A 23592-nucleotide genomic window follows, 5' to 3' on the forward strand; every position below is an offset into this window, starting at 1 on the left:
ATTTTGATCGCCACCGTCACTTGTATCCATGTGGATATACATTTAGTTCCTTTGTTATCTCACCGATCACAGATGTCCATCAGTACATCACATCAACACGAACTGTAGACAAAACATGGAATTGCACGCACAGCAAGGCACATCGTATCAACACCCTTATCATCGGTGACCCATGAAACTGAGCAAAAAGCATATATGGTTTGTCGTTACATGGTAAACACGCAGAGAGAGAGAGAGAGAGAGAGAGAGAGAGAGATTTCATGTCAGTTTTAGCACATAATGGGCAGCAGTCTCCCTGCTGCTGTATCTTCATCAGAAGGTTAAGAGGGGAGCGAGACATTCTTCCTTCCTCTCGCAAAACCATTTAAAAGAACAAGACGGTAAATGGTTGTTTATACCTGAGAAGGGAAGAGATCTTCTACTTCTCCATCCGAAAAGCTTTTGTATACTGCATGAATTCTTGAAGCGGTTAAACCGGCGTTCCTCTCCTGCCTGCATATATAGGCAGCTTTTGGCTGGAAAGTGCAGATGGCTTGGATTCAAAGGGGATGAAGCTCCAAGTTGCATGAGGATTGAGCTTGTCTAAGATCTTCCTGCTGTTACACATTGGCTTCAATGCTTCGGCATCAATATGCAGACTGTAACAGTTGATCTCAAGTGGGCACTACCGAAGCGCATGTGGAGTGTGACACATTAGCCAAAAACTTTGGAGACGATGGGAGTTTGTGATTCAGTTATCTTATTTGGTCCGTAAGGCAATTATGAGTTGCGTGATCAATTATGTGTAGGAAGATATAAGCGTGGAGTGAGTGGTACGTGTTCATGGAGGAAGAAAGGGATGGTCGTGAGTTGTGGTAATTGAAGACGAGGGGACCATGAACTCAAGAGACATTAGGCTATCGATGTTGAAGAGAGAGGAGAAAGGAGGAGGAAGAAGACAAGTTGGTGGAAGAGATCAACACAGTCATGGAGTTGGTGGAAGAGATGAAGACGAGAAAATGAGAACGGGGTGGTGGGAAGAAGAAGTTGGTGAAAGAGGACGACTCACTTAAAGGAGGAGTCGCATGGGATAGGGGATAAAGATGTCCGTCCGAACTTTTATTCATGACGTTCCACGTGGCATACAATTCCGGATTTCGGCTTGTATTGGGCTTTCATTTTGTCATGGTATCAAGGCCGTTCATCAACTAACGTTGAGACTCGAACTGATCAGTTCCTCTTCCGATCACACCCGTTCATTGAGGCAGGACGAACACTCTCTCTATCTACCCACAGAATTCACTCTTAAGTTTTATTGGGTAGTCAACATAGGGCCACTTTAAACACGATATTCTATTAAGGCACGAGAATGGGTAGATCGAAAACGGTAATCCTGCATTTTGAATCGATAACATGGGGAGATTTGAACTCGGCGAGTCGACTCGCACTTTACTACATTTGGACTCCACTCCGTTAAATCCCGCTCTCGCTTCACGAACCCTAAAAACCCTTTCGCCTCGGAATACGGAGGCCGGACGGATCGTCGCCGGAGATGCCAGGGCGGCCGTCGGATCCTGGCAGCGAAGCCGTCGTCCCATTCTCGCCGGAGTTCCGGGACCCGGTGGTCTATCCCGTCCACCACGGCGTCCGGCCCCCCCTCCTCCGCGTGTACGTCGCATGGTCCCGCGGCAGCCTCCTCCACGTGGCCTGCCTTCGCCAACCCTCTCCCGAACCGGAACCCGAAGACTCCGTCGACGAAGGGGAGGCCGGCGGGAAGGTGGTGGAAGTGAGGCTCAGAGCTGGCGAAGAGGGTATCAGCGAGGCCCAGAGGCGGAGGATCGCCTATGGATCCGTCCCTGCCTTTGCGCTGCTCCAGAGCAGGAAGAATTCGCTCATGGCGATGTCTAGGATGTCATCCTCTTTACTTCGCGGTGAATGGTGAGGTTTTCTCTGAAGAATTTGATTTGCATCACTCTAAAAATTCGCGTCTGATTATTTGAGCGAAATATTAGCAGGTTCTTGAATTGTATAAAGACATATTTTATATGCTCTTTACATTACATTTTTTCAATGGTAGATCTTCTTTTTTATGAAATTGATCGTTTTAATCGTAATATTACTTTGAAATTTCATTTATCTTCCTTTTCCTTTTCATACTGGTTTGTAATGAATTTAATACATATGCCAATCTGAAGGTACACCAATTTTAGATTTAAAATATGAAAACATTTAACGACATAGACACTACAAGAAAATAAAAAGGTGGCAAATTTATGATGAAGACAAAAAGGAGAAAGGGAGGACTGCCTTAGACTCTTTTTCTGGGATGATATTTTTAAATCGTTTATTTTTTTTACTTTTCTTATCCACACCTCTTTTATAGCTGAATGGTGCCACCTAATGGTTGGAATTTATACTATGATTCTTCAAGAGGCAATGAGGACTGTAAAAGTATCAGCTCATCATTTTTTTCTTTATTAGCATTTTGGCCACTTAACTTTAACTGACTCTAAATATAACTGTAATGTCAGCCTAACAATTCCTTGTATTAAGGTGGTCTCTTGATGATGCACAAGGTTCCCGCCAAACAATTCCCTGCATGTGGAACCTTTTTATATTGTAGCTGTTCCTTTATTAGTGCTATAATTAAAACTGAAGTCAAGACCAGTTAGACAAACAGAGAGTGTCTGAAAATTTCATGTCACGAGAAAAATAGTTGTTCTGAATTGCTGGTTGAGGTACCTAATATATGCTCCAAGATAATCTCATCAAGAAGATACACTTTGCAAATCTTGTCCGCTAATATTACATGCACAACTGTTTTGTATGAATAGATGATGGTTTGTTCCTCATAAAATCTAACACTGACTTCAGGTGGCAATATGTTTTGGAGTATAGTAAAAACATAAGTGAGCTTCTGGGAACTCGTCGGCTTTCTTCTAACATGGTGATTGAAGACCCAAGGATGGTTGTGCAGGTGATTCTCGTATTTCTAGTTTAATGCATTTCTCTGTTCATAACTTTTGTCAGAATTTGTCTACTTGGTTAACACCATATATCGGATTTTATCCCATTAAGCGTATCTGTTCCTACTGAGAGGATAATCTGGAACTCATTTGCTGCAGCCTTCTGAGGAACCCACCAGTTTGAAGGCTGCATGGGAGCTGATGGAGATTTTTTATGTTGATAAACAATCATTAACATGGCTTCCAGAGCGTCTTGTGGATTGGTCAGAAGTAATATAAATACTCTTTCTTTTGCTACTCTTCTATTTCAAGGTGTGATTTTATCGTGACTACAGCTCTGTGTTGCTTGGCATGGCTTTTCCTAGGACTATGACAGCCTAGTGACCAGGACAGAGCTCACAATTCATTCAAAGCTTGTGAATATGCAAAAGAAACTTGCTAATGTGAAGGTTTAGTTTCTTTTATGAACCTTTAAACAATACTATTTTTCTTGTGCCTTTTAAAGCTTTGCATTTCATGGATCCTTGATCTTACTTTCCTCTTGATCCAGTTTGTATCTATTAGCATAATTATTTTTATATGGGGTATTTTCCTTTGTGAACATTACTTCTATGCTATTTAGTGTTTCTTTGGATATTGATATCATTTTTTGGTTTACTCTCACCATTATAATTTAACAAAATGATTCAGTGTGGTAACTTGTGGGACCAATACATATGATATGATATTGATACCAGCTATTATGCCATAACAAAATGTTATTACATTATTTTTTGAATTCTGTATTGTATTGCAGCATACTAGTCTTGGTCCCAGTCAGACCAGGCACCAGTATATGCTAGGCTTAGTGTACCATATAATTTAAAATCTTGCTGACCATTGCATTATTATCTTTGATCATTCATAATAACATAGAGTGAGATCTAAGGTAGCATAGATGATGATAAAGGCTGGGTGAATTTGGTTACATCATGCCTGTGGAATTGATGCTCTACCTTTTGACTTTCTTTCAATCATAGCCTTGTTTTGCCAATTATTCCTTAATTATGGCATCATATATTATCCTTAAACTCAGTTCTTTATTCACTTTGGTTTTTCTATCGAGTCTGAATTTGGTTTTAAAATTATTGTCCTAAGTTATATAATTTTTAATCATCTTTTGTGATGCTATTAATGTTATCATAACATGCACCCTTTTATTGTATGAAATGTTTTTGATTCTCACAGTAACAGTCGAGACCCTAATAACCCTCAATTGCTACAGTTAATATGAGGTTTTAAATTGATCTGTTCACACTGGCATTGAACACATGGATCATTTTATTTTGCATAGGTAGTTGAGGATGATCCTGACTATTGGGAAGGAATGTCATCAGCACTTGCAGTTGGTTGGCTTGACATCGTGGTAAGTTCCTAAAGTTCTGTTGAGGTAGTTTGCTGCTGTAGTAGGTGTCTTGTTAAGCAAAAACAAGGTCTTATAATTTCCTAATCAAGAAGAGAGTTGTCATCTTCCATCTTGCAGGTGAAATTGTTAAGATTCCATGGATCTTATCAGTTGGATCAACTTGACAATCGTGAGGTTGGTGTACATACGAGTAAACAGTTAATATTTTGAGTCCCTCCATGTGGATTTATCTTTTTCCAAATCATGCCAAATGCTTGTATTTTGTGGACTCTTCTAATTATCTGCATGAGTGGCCAACATCTGGATTTTTTGAGAAATAATCTGTCTTAGTTTGCCTTTTATCTTTTCATGTACAATATCTCTTATATAAAAAGGATGTTGACCATGAGATGGTCAATTGGCAACAAATTACACCATTAATTATCATTATGGATTCTGTTAGATCTTTCTACTGATTTTGAAGAAAAAACATAGCTATAGATATGGGTGATAAGAGATCAAGGCATGAAAAATAACTTTATCAATTTCTAAAACTGAGACTACCTAACATCTCAAGGGACTACTGTACTGTACATTCTATGGCATTATACAAGCTCTACACACTCTTTTCCTTGTTGAATTTCTGACAAGTAAATGTAATTTGAGATGATCATGTTGCCATGTGATGCTTGATAGTTTGATGAAAATGTATACTCAAAATTGCCCTCAGTTGTGGCATGGTAACTGTTTTGTTTGTTGTTGTAACTTCTTATGACTTGTGTAGACAGAAAATGGGTTAGTAGAGGCCGTTGCTGTTCTTGTCTCTACAATGCCACGTTTACGTCCTGATCCATCTTCTGGGAAATTAGGTCAATTTTGTAAAACTAGACCAGATTTTATCAAGGTATGACCATGGCATTTGTCCTAAAATTTTTATTATTGTAAGAGTTCATGACACGAAATCTGGTGACAGGCTTGGGAGAAATGGCGAGGCCACTTGAGTAAGCTAGAATGTTCTGCATTTTGGGTTCAGTGCAGCCATGACCAAACTCGTGAAGGCCTTCAGAAGTTGTTAAAGATCATGCTGGGAGACATTACCAATATTACTTCTGCAACTTGTCACTGGATGGAGCTTCTTGTTTCTCACTTGCTATACATTAGACAATTCATGGCGGTCAGTGTCTAGCTGCCTTTTCTGCATTGAAGATTTTTTATTTTGCTGGATTATTTCTTCCTTGTACTCATTTTAGTGGAGGCTGGTTGTCTTTGAGAATGGTCAATATTTTTGCTTGACAGTCAATCTGGACATGGCATTTATAGAAATTTTCTTTCATCATTGTTTAATTACAATAAATACTAATGAGGTTCAGTACATTATTTATATTATTTCTGGCCCCTAGTTCACAAAATATTAATGATTTTATAGTTAATAGTTTTAATTTATGTCTTGAAGCTGGTAAATGTATCAAATTTGAAATTGAACTCTCATTGGGTGGTGACTGTGATTGTTGAATATGTGGAAAGGGTAAAGGTATGTGAGTCATCAGTTATATGATTGCATACCAAATTATATTCTAATTATTATTTTTAGGGTACTCGAATGTGTTAATGGTTTTTTTGTTAATCTGATGCTTACACTGAGCTAAAAGCTCTTCATGATGCCATTAGTAGTTAGCAGAAGGAATCATACTGTGACAAATTACACATCAGATAGGATAGTATGGTACATAATCAGTTGCTCAGCTATATAAGTACAATTTTATGTAATGAGTGGAAAATATTGATTTTCATGTAATCAGTGACTTTAACATTTGAAGTAGTGATTAAAAAAGCGCTAGGCGCCAATGTCCAAAAACGCCTGAGGCGTTAGGCGTTCGTCCGAGCGAAACGAGACTGTAAAATATAAAAATATAAAATATAATTAATAAATATAATTATTTAAATAAAAATATGATATTAAATTAAGAAAATCTTGTAAAATTATAATATCACATTAACAAAAATTCTAAAAATTCAAAACAATAATAATAATTTCAAATAAATAAAAATTAACAGTATTAAAATAAAAAATAATATATTATTAATCTAATAAATAAAAATATTGTTACAAGTATACAGTTAGTAGCAGTGTCTGCCATACCGAATCGTACCGCCCGACAGGCCAGCGGTACACGGACCGCCTGGTACCGGTATTACAGTGCTCGGTACATCGTACCGTACCGGTACCGAGCCCAGGTCGAAATACCGGTACGGTACGGTATTGCGAACCTTGGTTAGTAGTATACTGTTAATATACTGTTAACAGTATACAAAGTGAGAAGAGTGTGAGTAAGAGGAAGATCGAGGCTGCTGACTGAGAGCAACGGCAGTGGGAGCGGGAGCGACGACAATGGCAGTGGCAGCGGTAGCAGCAAGCAGAGGGAGCGGGGAGCAACGACAGTGGCAGCGGTACCAGCGAGCAACGAGCAGTGGCAGCGAGAGCGGCGAGCGACGATAGTAGCAGCGATAGTGGTAGCAACGAGCAGCAGTAACGGGAGCAGGAGCAGTGAGCGATGACAGTGGCAGCGACAGCGGTAGTAGCAAGCAGCGGGAGCAGGAGCGGCGAGCGATGACAGTGGTAGCGGGAGTGGGAGCGGCGAGCAGCGACATTGGCAACTGTAGCAGTAGAAGTGAGCAGCGGGAGCGGCGACAATGGCAGCGAGAGCGGCAGCGGCGAGCAAGGCTAGGGTTGGGAAGTCGCGAGAGGAAGGCTGATATCGGTGCTTTAGTTGGTTCGATTGAACCAACTAAAGCACTAGAGACCGAACCAAACCTAAAACGTTGGTTCGGTTGCCTGGTTTAACCTTAGCGCTCTCTCGAAGAGCCCGACGCCTAGGCTCGGGCGAGCGCCTCTTTGAAGTGTGCCGCCTGGAAATGAAGCGAGGCGCTCGGGCCTCGCCTCGCCTTGCCCGAGCGCCTATTGAAATCACTGATTTGAAGCACAAGTTTGGCTCATCTGCTAACTCATAGAGATTCTAAAAGATGAACTAAAGTCTTGTATAGATAATCAAAATGAGGTTTATTTGTGGTGTAGTATCCATCTTACAATCATGACAATCAAAATATAGATTATGTATTTGTGCTTATTTCAGATTTATATATGTAGCACATGTCTGATTGAGTGTGCTTGTTATCTTTTTGTATGATAATTTATTTTCTAGTATTTGTGGTTCTTTTATGGTGTTTCATGCCTACTGATTTTGTTTGTTGTTGGTTTGAATTTGTTAACATGTGTCAGGGTTTAGAAGGGCTTAACAACTTGGCTCATAAATGTAGGCAGTTGAAGCCAACTGTTCATTATAATGGGCTAATGAGTCTTCTAATTGGTATTCTTGAAGAAAGCCCTGAGGCAAGGCTAAGTTATTGAAGTTCCTCTTTTATTATATAAGATCAATTGCTTATAAGTTTTTCTTATAAATTTTGACTTTATAGGTTGTATTAGCAGAATGCTCAAAGACATTTGGTCCGTGGTAAGCTGTAAATTTTTATAGATACTAAATACTTCTTCATATTGTTTTTTCAGTTGTGGCTTGACAATTACGTTCCTGATGTAGCATCCTTATTGCTGTAAATGAAGTTTGTTTCTCTTAATAGGATGTCTTTGCAGTTGTGGCTTGATAATGACATCCCTGATGTAGCATCCTTATCGCTGTAAATGAAGCTTGTTTCTTTTAATAGGATGGTTGCCCATGGAATAGAGTTGTTGACAGCTGGCAGCGATCATGCTGACGTTCTGTTGCACGAAGAGAGATACAGCTTGGGAGGTATCAGCATAGAGGAACTCCACCGGCTTGTATATGCTCAAATTCTTTCTTCACATCCTTTGACTTGTCAAGTAAGTTCTGATCATCTCACAATGAATCCAATCAAAGAGGTTGCATGGTTTACTAGAACAGTGTGACAAACTTTAAGTGGTCATGCCATGAGAATAGCACTAATAGCTAGAGCAGTGTTTTAAGGAGAAATGGGGTCAATGCAATTTTAAACTTTAGATTGTTGTCCTTTATCAAGTTAACATTGCTCCACTTTCAGGCGGTATGTTAAAGGATCTTGGATACATTGTATTTTACTGCATTTGTCGTGAACCATAATAACTTTAGTTGGACAAAAGAAACCATGCTCAAGATTTACTTATACAACCTATAACTAAGAGCTGGAGGTTGAAAAAGAAAAACTGCAATGCTGCCCTTAGGTTGCCTTGTGTTTATTTTCTTCTTGGTTTTTTAAAGGGCAGGTCTAAGTCAACTTTTGAGGTGTAATTAGGTTTTTGTGGTTAGCCAATTTACTCTATATATTTATTTCATGCTAAATTCTTTAATATTTTTATCTTTAGTATGTGTATGTGATTTACATGTTACAAGCTAATTTATTTACATAATCAACGTTTCCTTCTTCCACCATCCCTGTTGTTATTTTTGCAGTCACTTCTTGCTTGTAATTAAATATACAACTTCATGCATTGTGTTAATTTGTTGTCAGATTGCACCAACGTATCTGGCATCATGCCCGAAGCAAGGGATAGGTTTGTTAGAGATTTTACTGTATAAGCAGCCTATTCAGCATCATCAAGTCATTCTAAAGGTTAATATTGTTTTCATTTGATTTGAAAATGTTGTCTAATTTATTTTCAGTTTTTAACTCATGTATTTTATACTTTGACCAGAATCTTGAGATTTGTCGCTTATATGAACTTGATAACATCAGTGTGAATGTTTTGAAGGTACTCCTGGCCTTAATTTCTTATCTGTTCATGCTGTTAAAAATAGTGATAAAATATCCTATAATCAATTTCTTTCATGTTTGGAAGACTGCTGGTATGTACAACTGGAAGCATGGTAGGAGAGGATTTGGAATTTACTGGCTTCAACTAGCTCGTGATGAAGTACGGCTCAACAGAATTGCTCAACAACTTTTTAAATGTATAGGGAAATCGTTGTCTGATGACAGCTTCAAGGTGTTATTTTGCTTTCCTTGATCCATTAGCCTTCCTCGAAATTTGAATTTAATGTGGAAATTAAGTGTGGTAACTGATGTGACTTTTTAAACTGCTCACAGCAATGGGAGGGATTACTTGAACTGCTTGGTACACAAGTAGGGAGTTCAGGAGGCCTGGAGTTTCTTCATAAGTACTATTGTGAACCTTTACGCTATCATCATGTTATCTTAACCTAGCTTTTGATAGCTTATAATATATATATGTTGTGGAACAATTTCATTTTTTCTTAACAAAGGCTTCCATTCCATTAAACAGATATCGAGACTTTAAGAGAACCCTTAAGCAGGTGGAAGATGGAAGAGCTTCTAATGCTGCTCGACAAGCTGCAGAATCACTCATACAGGTACTTTATCTTTATTCTTCTCTATATCAAATATGACTTCATGATTCATTTGATTTTTGTTTTTTGCATCTGAGCTCAAGTTATCAGCTTTTGACAACTGTTTTATCTAGATCATGGTGGAATTGATCCACTCTGATCTGTTTTTGTCACATTATTATGTGCATTTCATAGAAACAACAAATATGGTTGTAGGGGTTAGGGATACATTTATCCTCCCATGACCCAGCCTTGTCAAGAATCTTGTGCACTAGGTCATTGTTTTTCTGAATAGGGGGGAGCCTTGGTATCTTGATAAGGTCTCTCCTTTTATAATTACGAATTTGGGCAAAATGATTCTTTGGTTTAGCTCAATAAAGTTATTTAAATTTCGTAATTGATGTGGGACGCTAATGGGCTCCTTTGTGCACACCCTAAGATGGCGACACGTGGATGACTTTACAATGTGGTTAAAATTGCGAAAGTGATATGGAGAAGGGTATAGAAGAGAAAGCTAAGATTAGGATTTCTGGAAGTTGAGGTTAGGAATCATGTCACAAAAGAGCTGAAGTATCATGTGGAATATGAAATGAAGCTTTATCCCTGTTTATAGACTTAAGGTGATGTCTAGATTTCAACTTGCTTGCTTTGAAATCCAGGTTGTTGGGCACTTGTCACTCTTTGATTGAGGGCCTTAGCTTAGAAGATTCTGAAAGATTTTCTTGATCCCAGAAAAAGGGGCAATCTCTGCCTTGTAAGATGAATAATCACCTTGGTAGGAAGCTTAACAGCCTCTGTCATATGGTTGTCTTTACAGCTGGCAGTTTAGACACCTCTGTCACACCACGTCTACTATGAGAGGACAGAGTTGACAAACAACATTGTACTTTGACATGTCAGCACCTCATCAGGGTACGATGGGAGACAACTGATGTGGGAGTCAAATGCAGACCCCATGAAACTCATCAAAGAAAATACAACATATGGGCAGTTTGACATGCCAGAAATACTTTGTTGGAACTTTATGTCAAATTCTGCTGTACCTTAGCCTACGTGGTGCAAGTTACCTGCCATGCCATTTACTTTGACATGTCAGCGCCTCATCAGAGTATGATGGGAGACAACCGATATGGGAGTCAATGCAGATACCATGAAACTCATCAAAGAGAATACAACATATGGGCAGTTTGACATGCCAGAAATACTTTGTTAGAACTTTTTGTCAAATTCTGCTGTACCTTAGTCCACTTGGTGCAAGTTACCTGCCATGTCATTTACAAATTTTAACATAATAAGTGATGGATTGTACATTTTAATGGCCTATATACAGACAATTTCCCAAATCGACCAAGTTGGTTAGTGCATCTGTATTATAAAAGAGATCGTCTTCCATCTCTATATCTTTGGTTTTAAAATTGGGCTATCTAATTCTTACTTCAGATTATTTTTCACATTAAAGTGTGCTCTATATTAAGCACACTAGTCACATTCCTGATGCGCTTGTGTTTTGCAGGGTTCATCATGGAGTGTATTTCCTTTCTTTCAAATTTCCTTGGATGAAACCTCATTGGCCTGAATTTCCTTGGTTTAGACCACCTTGACTTGGTGTCCACTTGGATAAAGTCACCATGGCATTCTCCTGAGCCGTGACATTTCACTTAACACCAGTGAAAGAGCCAGATTGGCTCTTGTTTTTCAGCTCAGTGAGAGAACCAAAATTAATATCACCGATCTTTAACATTAAATCTCTATGGCTATTCGATGGTTATTTAAGTTTCTATTTTTGTCTTGTCTGATATAGAAAAACTAATATTGCCATAACAACTGCATCTGCAGTCTGTGAGGGCTCTTTTAAATCACGATCTAGGTCACAATCCAATTTTATGATTCTATATACCCAGGATTATCCAAATCAATTCGTCTGGTATGACAGTTAAAGTGCAAAATTAATGGTCTGGATTTTGGTCTGGGGAAAGAAAGAACAAACCAAAAACATGGGTTTTGTTTTTGTACATTTAGATAACTTTGATATGTTTTTCTTCTGACACTAATATCCGATGGTTCACATGGCAAATTTGGATTCACTTGCTCGCAGCTGATGAGAAGTCCATCCACTCCACAACAATTCTGGCTTCCTCTTTTGCATGATTCAGTAAGTCCATAAATCTGCTAACTTAATGACTGCCATATTTTTGATATATCTGCCTCCTTTTGCTTTTGACACATCAAGTAAATATGAGTATACAGAACCAATATATATTATTTAAATGTCAATTACAGTACCTGGAGAAAAACTAAATGTTCTTTGTTACCAAGATTTCTCAAGAGAGTTGACATATTGGTAGCGTAAGGTAATAAGCATTGCAATGTAAGATCAAGTAGTGTTATCATGCAACCTTCAAAGGTGGAATGGATGATAAAATTAGTGTTAATATCATCATGAAACAGCCTACGATGATAGAATGATTCAATCCCAAACTAACTGAATAATGATTGCTTGGGATAATGATTGACTTGTGCGTGTACTGTAAAGGCAAGACTGATGGTCTGATTTTGTTTTCTGCTGGAGTACAGGTGAAGTTGCTAAATTGGAAGGCTCACCCACTGTTGAGTGTCTCGGAAACAAACCTGTTGCTGAATAAGCTACAAGATTTATCCATGGGAAAGCTGCGTCCAGATTTCGTCGATGCTGACCTGCCGCCCAGTGCCCTGAGTTCCATCAGACTAGCCCTCGCCACCAATCTTGGGCGTGCTATTCTTGAAGAATGCTGATACTCAGTGAGCCATCCTCATGCCTCTGTATCCTAATTTAATTGATGTGCAAGTTCCCTTCATGTTTGAAGGAATCATGCAGAAGTGTTAGCATCCGAACTGTACCATTTAGTTTGAACCAGGTGCACTGTGTATTAAGTGGAAGAAAGATTCTTCTAAAGGTTTTGTAAGCAGGGTTTTCTTTTACGCGTCCTAATCCATATATGTTATTGGGGGTGATTGCGGTTCCAGAACCTGGCAGCTTCGGTTTTGATTTCTTGAAACCAGGAACCAGAATCAAATCGCCCAGGTTCTTGTTCTGGTTCGAATCGATACTTTTTGTTATTTTTTGAAAATAATTTATAGTATAAATAATCATAATTTTATTTTTAAAATATTTTTAAATTATAAAATGATCAAAATATTCTTGAATATAGTTGTTTGTATGATTGTTGGGAGGGATAAATTGGTTATTTGTCCCTTCATCGATCATTGGGCCAGGTGTGAATTGTTGGGTTTGATCGTTTTGAGTTAAAACAATCTATCAACATTTTAGTTGATCGTGGTTTTTTTAAAAATTGTTGAATTGATGATTTCGATTCTTGAATAGTTAGTTAATGTCATGATTTTGACTTTTAAAAAGTCCAAATCGGAACCGAATCATTACTTGTCGGTTCCGGTTTGATTTGGAATCGATAAATCATCGGTCGAACCTTGGTTACCCTTAGATGTTATTGTTGCTTAAGCCTTGTTCTTGCTTGTATGATAAGTAAATTGTGTAAGTGTTTTTTTTTTTAAGGGGAAATAATGTTTTGTTAGTCAAAGAATTACTCAATTTAGTGCATAGATGAAGGGGTGATTGTTTTGAAGAAGTGTTTTCTTTTTTAATCTTTTCCAAAAGATGTCCTTTGTTAACAGTCTTTTCTTTTTCTTTTTCTTCTCAAATGGTATACTTATTTTGCATAATATCGAAAATATCTTTCACTAGACTCAATATGTTTTTTTTCCGCTAGTTTTGGTCCAAATAAATGTTACACTGTTTTGGTATATTACAATCTTTTGATCATAATAAAAATATTATAAAACTTACTTCAAAATTATAAATTATAAAACTAGTTTCATAATCTGAATCAAACTAACTTAAAACTTAAACAATTTAGTATTGCAATGATATATGAGCACATAACAATTAAAGATGTGCATAATATGATATCATTTATTATATTTTTTAATAATTTTACGGTATCTTTAGCAACTCAATAAAACACGGTAAGTGAATCAAATAAAATCAAAACATATAAAAAATCATTTGATATAACATAGTAGTATTCAAATATGTGATTATAATAGTTTAAGAATAATATTATTTAAATAAGAATAAAAAAAATATGTTGTCAAATAAAGACTTGTACAGAAGAAAATTAGTTAGTTTGACAAACAAATGCACGAGTAAACTATCATTTATTTTCCTGTATGACCGAATAAAACGCTTTATTGGCATGATAACAATAAACTCCTTTCGGCATCTGCATATACTTCTTGGTGGATGCTTTGGTTGAGACTGCCAAGGCTGACGTGGTCTCCCGCCAAGCTAATGTGTGCGACTACGAGGCCAACTCATCTAGTCACAGAGAGGCGGCATCAGCCCTGATACTTCCCAGGGTTGACTCGATCCCACAACTCCCCTCTTCCTTTTCCCAAACTGGGCGATACCTCAATCATATCACCTCTCACGTCTCAATTCCTCCTAAGCATCCAAGTCTCCGAACTCATCCTCGATCCCGTGCTGGAGCTCCCGTTGTATCCGGCCGTCCACCAACTCCTCCTCCCCCATCTTCCTCAGCAGCTCCATCGCTTCCCCCACCCTCCCCTGCCGGCAAATCTCCTCCAGCAGCGTCCTGCAGGTGATCAGGTCGGGCGCCCTCCCCACCCGCGCCACCCCCCACATCACCTCCTCCCCGTCCCGTGTCTCCCCCGCCAACGCCAGCGCGCAGACGAGCGAGTTGCACGCTCGCCTGCTCGGCACCATCCCCTTCCCCCGCATTTCCACGAACAGCTCCCGCGCGTTCCGCGTTCTCCCCTGCGCGCACAGCCCGTGCACCAGGAGGCTGTACGTGTGCTCGTCGGGCTCGCACCCGTGCACCGGCCCCATCTGGTGGAACACCCGGAGCGCGTCGTTGAGGTGCAGCGACTGGGCGTAGCCCTTGACAATGGCATTGAGGGCGAGGCGGTCGGGCGCGATGCCGGCGTCGACCATCTGGCGGAAGAGTAGGCGGACGGTGCCCATGTGGACGTGGTGGATGTAGGAGCTGGCGTCGTCGTGGCCGAGCATGGCGGCGAAGAGGAGGTTGTAGGTGGCGGCGGTGGGGTGGGCAGCGGGGTCCGGGGAGGCGCGCATGCGGGTGTAGACGTGGACGGCCTTGGGGAGCATGCGAGCCTCGGCGTAGAAGTAGAGGAGGGTGTTGAGGTGGGGTTCGGCGGGGGGGAGAGAAAAGGGAAGGGCGAGGACCAGGGAGGCGACGGCGTCCATGTCGCGGTAGAGGCGGGCGGCGCCGAGACGCTTCACGGCCGCGAGGAAGGGGGAGTGGTCGGCGGTGAGGCGGCGGCGGTGGCGGTCCATGGCCCAGGAGAAGAGGTGGGGGCACAGGCGGGGGTCAGGGAGGCAGGCGAGGGCATCGGCGAGGTCGGGAGCTGAGAAGCGAGGGGGCAGCCGGGAGACGGCGAGGTCGAGCAGGGACTGGTCCACGGGCGGCGGCTTCGTCCGCCTCCTGCGGCGCCTCCGAGCATCGCCGGCCGTGGAAAAGGTGGATGAGGTGCACGCAAACCCTGGATATCGGAGCGCTAGGGCGAGGCTTTCGCCATGGTTGGAGAAATTGGAGGCGGCGGTGATGCCGGGACTGATGATAGTGGTCGGGCAGCGGAGACGCCGACTGCGATGGAGGATGAGAAGCCGGAGCATCGTCATCGAGGCGGGTCGAAACCGGCGGCGATCAGCGGACCGGCATGGATTTGGGTACCAGATCGATAGATGTAAAGCAGCCCTGAGGAGGTCAGGAAGTGATTATACGGGGTACAATATCGGCCAGATCTTTTTTGGGCCGGATGGGATCGACTCAGAGAAGTGACTATACGGGGTACAATATGGTCCGGATTCTTAATTGGTCTTCAGTCACTATACCGGAAGCCTATTTGGGCCGAACGGGATCGGCCCATATTGATGGGGATGGGGATAACGTCACTCTTATTTGAGGTCTGAAGTCCATCTACAAGAAGAGCAAAGAAGGTTATAAAATATTAATGGATTGCATTGAGATCTAATTTTAAGCCCGTTAATGAGTTGAGCAAAATTTTCTTTTTCGCATACTTAAATAAAATGTTAAAGCTTGTAAATATATTGAGCATTTTGTAGTAATTTATATTTTTATGAGAGAGGATGTTAAAAGTGTCTCGTGGACGAGAAGGTAAGTCTAATATATCGGAATGAATTTAACTCATATACAAACATGACATAGAAAAGGTGGTCAAGATGATACCTTCTTTATTACAATATTACAAACAAAACATCATCACATGAAAGAACAACTCGAAGTTCTTTTGCATAAAAAGTAACACATAAAATTAGAACGGAAAAGGAAAGAAAAAACAACAGCAGCAACATAATAGAAAGAAATCAAGAAGACCAAAGACTGCAGGGAAGAACTGCACATCTGCAGGAGCCTGCCATTTCTTTCTCCTACAAAGTGCATATATATATATATATATATATATATATATATATATATATATATATATATATATATATATATATATATATATATATATATATATATATATATATGGGTGGTGGTGGTGGTGGATGATTATTGCAGAATTCTGGCGCATTTGGTGATGGAGCTGCAGCCCCGGCGATAAGGGTTGACCTTCTTCTGACGGTGGCAATTGTAGTAGGACTGGCCTCGCCGGTTGCAGGGCACCCGGTTCTTCGTGAGTGCCCCGTAGCTTACGAACTTGGTCCTGGAAGCCAAGCTTCGCCGGGCAGACACCGACTCCATCGTCATCTCCTCCTCGTCGCCGACGCACTCCCCTTCCCGCCCGTCGCACGCCGTCAGCCCGCCACCCTCGCTCGCCAGTCGCGCCATCCCCCACTCGTCGCCCGCGTACGTGGCCCCTGCGGCCACAATGGCCATCACCAAGAGGAACGACAGGAAGGCGAGCCGGAGAGCCATTCTCATCTGGAAGTACAACAGGAAGGACTCCACTGCGTCGTGTTTGTTCTCTTTGTAGAGAGAGAGAGAGAGTGGTGTGGTGGGGGACTTAAGGGGATGGTGTTGCGCACTGGACGCGCTCGCGACGTAGGTGTTTGATCGTATTTAGAGGAGGAAGCCCGGTTCTTTCTCCTGCTGTTGAGGTGGTGGATGTGCATGGGATTTGGTACGTGACTTTTAGGAAGAGGTGAGCAAATAGAGGAGGAAGGGAGAAGACATGGTTGTTGGGTGCAGATTACTGTGCTAGACGCTGTTGCAGAAGATCTCATATCCAAAACAATGGAGTGGAGAGAAGAGAGATGCGCCGGATACAATCCACTTTTGTTATACTCGTGAACATAAGCAAAAAGATTACTGGGTTAAAAGCTGTTGTTGCAGGAGTGGAGAGTATTGTCGTGAAGAAGAGAGAAGAGATCACTGATGAAATCCATTTTTTGTTATGCTTGTGAACACTAAAAGTTATTGCTGCTCAAGATTTCCTATTTCACACAATGAAGTGGTCTATCGATAGATACTTGTAAACATAACAAAATGTTATTAAGGAAGAAATAATATCGTAAAGATAATATGGATAATTAGCTACATTTAAGGCAAAAAGAAAAAAATCAATAATAAAAATTAATTTCGATTCAATTAATATAATAAACAGAATAAGGGTTGGAATCGTTATCGACCGTCTTAACAGTAGAAGAATATTGTTCTCAAAGAAGAATCTTAGAACCAAGAAGGGAATATTGTTCATCATATAAAAAAACCAAACAGTAGATTCATATATATATATATATATATATATATATATATATATATATATATATATATATATATATATATATATATATATATATATAAAAGATGATTCCTAACTGCTAGGACTAATCATAGTCAATAAGTCATGTAAACTAATTAAAAAATTAACAGTTAAAATAAGTAAATAAATAAAATATATTTTGAGTTTTTCATTTTAAAATAAAATATCTAGCAAAATCAAGTAATTTTAGGTCATATATTTAATATTCAGTTTTGGACTATTAAGTCTATCGAGTTGGAAATTTGGATGATTCCAAGTGCTCAATTATGTCGGATCTAAATGTTTGTATTGAGATTAGATAGCCCTAAAATCAAATAGTTTTCTTTTTTTTTTGGTTGGATTATGTCTTTTGACGCATCTCAATATCCATATGTTCATTTGTACTTGTAGACTTATTTTTTATATGAATCTAAAGATTATAAAATCTGTTCAGGGTTAATTACTTAAGAAGTCCAAGAGGGGTTCAGATAGTTATTCCATACCGATCTGCAAAGGCGGATGTTAGATAGGATTCTTAATTGAGTCCTCTAATGCTTATGTAGTAATCGAGGATGATAGAATAGTTTATAAATTTTTTATTAATTCATAGGTTAATGAAGGGAATATTCTAAGTATACATATGGAATGGTCTCCATTCGATTATTTTTTAGAGCATTAGTCGAATATTTTTTGAACTATTATTTTAGACTGATGCCCTTTGATTATTAATTATATTTTATCATTTTAATATTTAATGCTGATTATGCTCCCACGTGTTACAATGCTAGTTAATATGCCCACTGTACTTGTGATCACTAATGTGATCCATTTTTGTTATACTTGATAAAACTAAAAGTTGTTGCTGCTGAAGATTACTTATTCAAACAATGAAGGTTGAGAATTGTCGTGAACCAGAGGAGACTGATGGATAGATACCGGTGAATACAAATAACAAAAGCAGGTATTGTACCATAGTCCAAATGGAGATCTCGTTGGGAGTTCAAGAGTTCGTCGAAAGTCCGGACATTCGACAAAAGTTTTATCGGAACCAACCGAGAAGTCCAAGAGCTTGCCAAAGAAGCTCGTCGGAACTCTCCAAGAAGATCGTCGTAAAGTCTAGCAGCTTGCTGGGAGTCCGTCGGAATATTGCCAAAAGTTCGTCGGAAGATCATCGGAAGCTCGCCGAAAGAATAATTGACGTATCGGAACAAGAGTACTCTGATTATGTCTTAGTTATTATAGTTAGACAGTAGATTGAGTTAGAATTACGAGTAAATCCACTAACTTAATTAGGGGCCAATTGGGCCCTTAATAAGGCTAAATTGGGTCGGATTGAACAGCCTATTTAGCCCTTAAAAATATGGTCAGCGGTGGCACCACCAGGGCCGACGGTGGCACCGCCGATGACCCAATCCCCAGGTGGTCTGGGTGGTGGTACCACCTAGTGTCAGACTGCAGGCGGTAGTACCACCTAGTAATGGCGGTGGTACCGCTAGTACCCCAAAATCCGAGGATATGATACTTTTTGGCTTCAATTTTTGAAGCCATTGGGGTCTATAAATACCCTACCATTTTCTGCATGAAAGAGTAATAAAGTGCTATTATATGTATGAAAAATTCTAATTGTTTGGGGTGTGAAAAGTGTTGTAAAAGTGAGAAGAGTTCTCCTCCTCCCTCTCTTAGCCTTGTAACAATCCAAGAAAGAGGAGTGAGAATTGTAAGAGTTGTCTTCTAAACCCGGCAAAAGGAGAAAGAGCTGTAAAAGGTGGTTGGTCTTCGTCTGTTGAAGGAAGGCCTTTAGTGGACTCCGATGACTTCGACGGAGGAGGAATTCGAAGTGGATGTAGGTCTTATTGACCGAACCACTCTAAATTCTGGTTTGTTTTTCTTTTTATGCAATTTACTTTACTACAAATCTCCTTGAGCTTCTCCTTACATTCTTACGAAAGTTTTAAGTTCAACATATTTCCGAAACAATTTGAATCAAGACGAACTTTATACGAAATTGAAGAATTTTCCAATTGTACTAATTCACCCCTCCCCTCTTAGTGCCGCTCTTGATCCTAACAATAATATCATAAAAATAAATATGAATAATTAGGTCCATTTAAAGTATTGGCTTTCTGTAAAACTTTAGTGAAAAAAAGGAACGATAAATATTTTCAATGTGTCTTCAACTCGTTTAAAGTAAATATTTATATTAGTCAAAAGGATAAAGTATAATTTTTTTAAGTACATGTATATAAATCTCTTCACCCTCATCCATATATTAAAAAACCAAATACTCATTTATTTATCTTATCTAAATTCTTATTTTTGTTACATCTAATCTTAACTATTTGAATTAATTTTATGATTCACCTATAATTCAAAATAGTTGTAACTTAAAATTTAGCAAGTGTTACATCATGCTTAGAACATTCAAACTATCAAGTTTTAGATATGCAAGTTTTACAAGATAGCACTTTTGCTTCTTTTAAGATAGCAACTTCTACATCATGCAAGCTAGCAAATTAGAGATGTTCAAGAAGGCAACTCTTGCTTCTTGAAATATGTAAATTTTATCAACTTTGCTAGATGCGCAAGTTAGCATGTTTTGCTTCTTGAGATAGTCAAGATAGCACTTTTGTAATTTTTGTTTCTTAAGATGTTCAAGATAGCAAGCTTTACATCTTGCAAGCTAGTAATGTTACAACATTTTAGAACATGCAAGCTAGTAATTTAGAGATGTTCAAGAAAGCAACTCTTGCTTCTTGAAATATGCAAGTTTGCTAGCTGTGCACGTTAGCATGTTTTGCTTCTTCTTGAGATTTCAAACTAGGAATTATCGGTGATGTTCAAGATAGCAATTTCTTCTCTTTTGAGAAGTGTAATTTTTGCTTTCGTCTTGAATTGTTCAAGCTAGCTAGTTTGCCTCTTTTCATGATGTTCACGCTAGAAATTCTTACTCCCCCTTTGTCATTGTCAAAAAGAAGGGGAGACCCTTATATCAATTTTCAGATTATGACAAAGGTAAGTATCAATCTTATTTGTGCATCATTATATATCCAAATTAAAACATACACAATTTCAAAAACCTTATTTTTCATGCAAGATACCGAAAAATAAATCAATCATCATTAATGAGCATATCATACATGATACTTAAACATTAAAATTTTTAGCATTTATCAACATGTTGATCATGATACCAAACATTCATCATTTAAAACATTCATGATACACATCATATGCAATACATCATGTACATCATTGTCATAAGTATTACATGCATCATTTCAAATTCATGAATATTTCATCATTGCATGCATGATTCCAAATCATCATTATATCAGAAAATGATAATTATTGATTTTCATATTATTTAAAAAAAAATCAAAGTGTTGCTTGCCTTTTTATCTAAGGGGAAAAATCATAGTGTTGCATGCATCATTCCAAAACATTTCAAGCCATGCAAGCCATACATACAAAGAAATCATGTCATGAAGGATAAAATCATTTAAATACTAAAAGACATGATTCATATAGTAAATATCTTCTTTAAATAAAATATCAAGAAAAATCATAGGAGTACAAAGAAGAGATCTTGTTTTAAAAGAAAATTAAGTAATAAATCCAAGAACTCACAAGGAAAAATCATGATTCATTTAGAAAATCTCCTCTTATGAAAATATCAAGTAGAATCGTATGAGATCGATTAATGAGAAATTTTGATTCATAATAAAATCTCATGTATCGAATGTTGAGAAATCAAAATGATGATTTATATAAAAAATATCACAAGTTATATTCAAGAGAAAAATCATCATTCATTTTCAACTCATTCAATTTGTCAAATCAACATTTCTTAGATATGCATGATACCAAAACATGGTTTCAAATGTTTGACATATAACATGCATAAATTCAAAAATTGAAAGGAGAAGGGAATAATTCAAAGGTACAAAGATTTCAACCATCTCATAAACAGATGTAAGACCAAGTCATGAATCCAAAATTCCATGAATCAAAATGATCATCAAAGGTAATCTCATGTTATTCCAAGAAATCAATATCATGATTTTGATAAAACTCATTTCAAATTCAAATCATCAAAATCACTTTTATGGTTCACAAAATTCATAACATAGGTAGATTCATGATTTCATTGATAATATATATATATATATATATATATATATATATATATATATATATATTTTAAGTATTTTATTTTAAGTGATTGATTTCATGTTAGCATGCTTTTTCATTTATGTTAAATAAAAATATGCATCAACATTTAGGATCGAAAAATGAATTTCGTCATAAAACCATCAAGATCAATAGATTCTAAAAAATGAATTGTTATGATCAAGAAAATCCGAAAATAAAATTGAACACTTTCATGTATTCGGACATGGTTTTGCCATATGTTTTTCAAATACACATATGAAAATAACACATGCTTATCATCATGTATGACTTAAAATCTCATGTATAAAATTGTCAATCATGGTATCAAAATGTTTAATATTTTCATTACATCAATATGCATTACTTTAAATCAAACATGATTTTATTTAATCAAAATCGAGAAATTAGTTAATGAAACATGATACCATTCAACAATGTTAATCAAACATGATGCACATTATTACTTCTTAACCATATATAGCATGATTTCATAAGGTATTTTTAATCATTTTGTTTATCATAAACAAGTAATTTTCATGATTATTTTTGAAATGACTAGAATGATAAGCATGATTCCTAATTTTTGTATTTTCATTATAAAACATGTAATTTTCAAGAAAATTAATTCTAAACAAAAAAATAAAAATGCATCATGAAAAATATCAAGTAATTTCAAAATAAATTAAGGGGGTTTCGATTACCTCATCGTTGAATGTCCTTAAGGCGTAGTTTGCCACCTTGCCTTTCTTGATTTTCTCCTCGTCTTTGGAGGAGCTCGATTCATCCCAAGTTGTATTCTTCCTCTTCTTTGGCCTTTTCCTCCGTTCAAGTTTATTGTTTATTTTAGATTTTTATTTAATAAACTTATTAAGATTTAGTGTTCGAAGTTCAAGTTCATCATTGTCTTCATCACTTGAGTCATCGCTCAAGTATTATTCATTTATCCGGAGTTCCAAATCCTTTCTATTCTTTGGAAGGTGGTTCAAGTGCTTATCGGGTTCAAAATATTCCAAAAGTATCATTTCATAGGTTAATAATGACCCGATTAGTTCTTCAAGAGGGAGTTATTTAAATCTTTAGCCTCTTGAATAGCAACGACTTTAGGGTCCCAACTCTTAGGAAGGGACCTTAGAATCTTATTTATGAGCTCAAAATTCGAAAAACTTTTGCCGAGTCTTTTTAGACCATTGACGACATCCGTGAAACGGGTGTACATGTCGCCAATAGTCTCACTCAGTTTCATTTGGAAAAGTTCAAAAGAATGAATCAAAAGATTGATTTTTGACTCTTTCACTCTACTTGTGCCTTCGTGAGTCACTTCGAGTGTATGCCAAATATCAAACGCAGTTTTACAAATCGAAACACAATTGAACTCATTTTTATCAAGCGCACAAAATAAGACATTCATAGCCTTTGCATTAAGAGCGAAAGTCTTTTTCTCCAATTCATTCAAATCGATCATTGGAAGAGAAGACTTCGAAAAATCCATTTTCGACAAGATTCCAAAGTTCAAAATCCATTGAAATAAGGAAGATCCTCATTCGGGTCTTCCAATAGGTGTAGTCCATCCCATTGAATATGGGTGGACGTGTAATAGAGTGGCCCTCTTGGTTTCCAGCATATGCCATCTCTCTTGGGTTTTAATCCATTTGAGAGTTAACCCCTCTTTGATACCAATTGTTAGGATCAAGAGCACTAAGAGGGGGGGGTTGTTGAATTAGTGCAGCGGAAAACTTTCGACGATTAAAACTGCATTCGTACGATAAAAGCGATTTTGGTAAGAAAGACGATTCATAAATCACTTTAACTTGTGATCAAGCGAGATGCAGTTAAAGCAAAGATATAAAGGTAGTTTGCACTTATGATGGAAATCAGAATGTAAGCGCAAACTGAAATATGATGTTCGTACGATAAAATCGATTTTCGTCTTAAC

The 23592-nt window shown here is 38.2% G+C and overlaps 3 protein-coding genes across 5 annotated transcripts; 1 reads left to right on the forward strand and 2 right to left on the reverse strand.

Annotated features, from left to right (window-relative positions):
* Positions 1-1423: 1423 nt before the first annotated feature.
* Positions 1424-12641, forward strand: LOC135666440 (nuclear pore complex protein NUP85-like). Of its 3 annotated transcripts, XM_065178009.1 has the most exons (18): positions 1425-1917; positions 2854-2956; positions 3105-3215; positions 3311-3394; positions 4279-4350; positions 4468-4524; positions 5114-5233; positions 5303-5503; positions 7607-7717; positions 7801-7838; positions 8047-8203; positions 8848-8949; positions 9032-9088; positions 9176-9322; positions 9424-9494; positions 9620-9707; positions 11779-11835; positions 12258-12641. In XM_065178009.1, exons 1-18 carry the CDS (start codon positions 1532-1534, stop codon positions 12453-12455), a joined length of 2160 nt encoding a protein of 719 aa, XP_065034081.1. In that variant the 5' UTR covers positions 1425-1531; the 3' UTR covers positions 12456-12641. The 3 variants fall into 3 exon arrangements, with proteins under 3 accessions (XP_065034082.1, XP_065034081.1, XP_065034083.1); XM_065178010.1 differs by lacking the exon at positions 11779-11835 and having other exon boundaries at positions 1424-1917; XM_065178011.1 differs by lacking the exon at positions 3311-3394.
* A 1237-nt stretch (positions 12642-13878) lies between these two features.
* On the reverse strand, positions 13879-15666 carry LOC103974518 (pentatricopeptide repeat-containing protein At2g27800, mitochondrial). The gene has a single exon (XM_009389371.3). It carries the CDS (start codon positions 15397-15399, stop codon positions 14182-14184), a length of 1218 nt encoding a protein of 405 aa, XP_009387646.2. The 5' UTR covers positions 15400-15666; the 3' UTR covers positions 13879-14181.
* Positions 15667-16294: 628 nt separating this feature from the next.
* Positions 16295-16660, reverse strand: LOC135666438 (protein RALF-like 19). The gene has a single exon (XM_065178005.1). The coding sequence runs from the start codon at positions 16658-16660 to the stop codon at positions 16295-16297; it is 366 nt and encodes a 121-aa protein (XP_065034077.1).
* Between the last annotated feature and the right edge of the window lie 6932 nt (positions 16661-23592).

This window comes from Musa acuminata, unplaced genomic scaffold (genome assembly GCF_036884655.1).
Source record: "Musa acuminata AAA Group cultivar baxijiao unplaced genomic scaffold, Cavendish_Baxijiao_AAA HiC_scaffold_1102, whole genome shotgun sequence".
Lineage (NCBI taxonomy): Eukaryota > Viridiplantae > Streptophyta > Magnoliopsida > Zingiberales > Musaceae > Musa > Musa acuminata.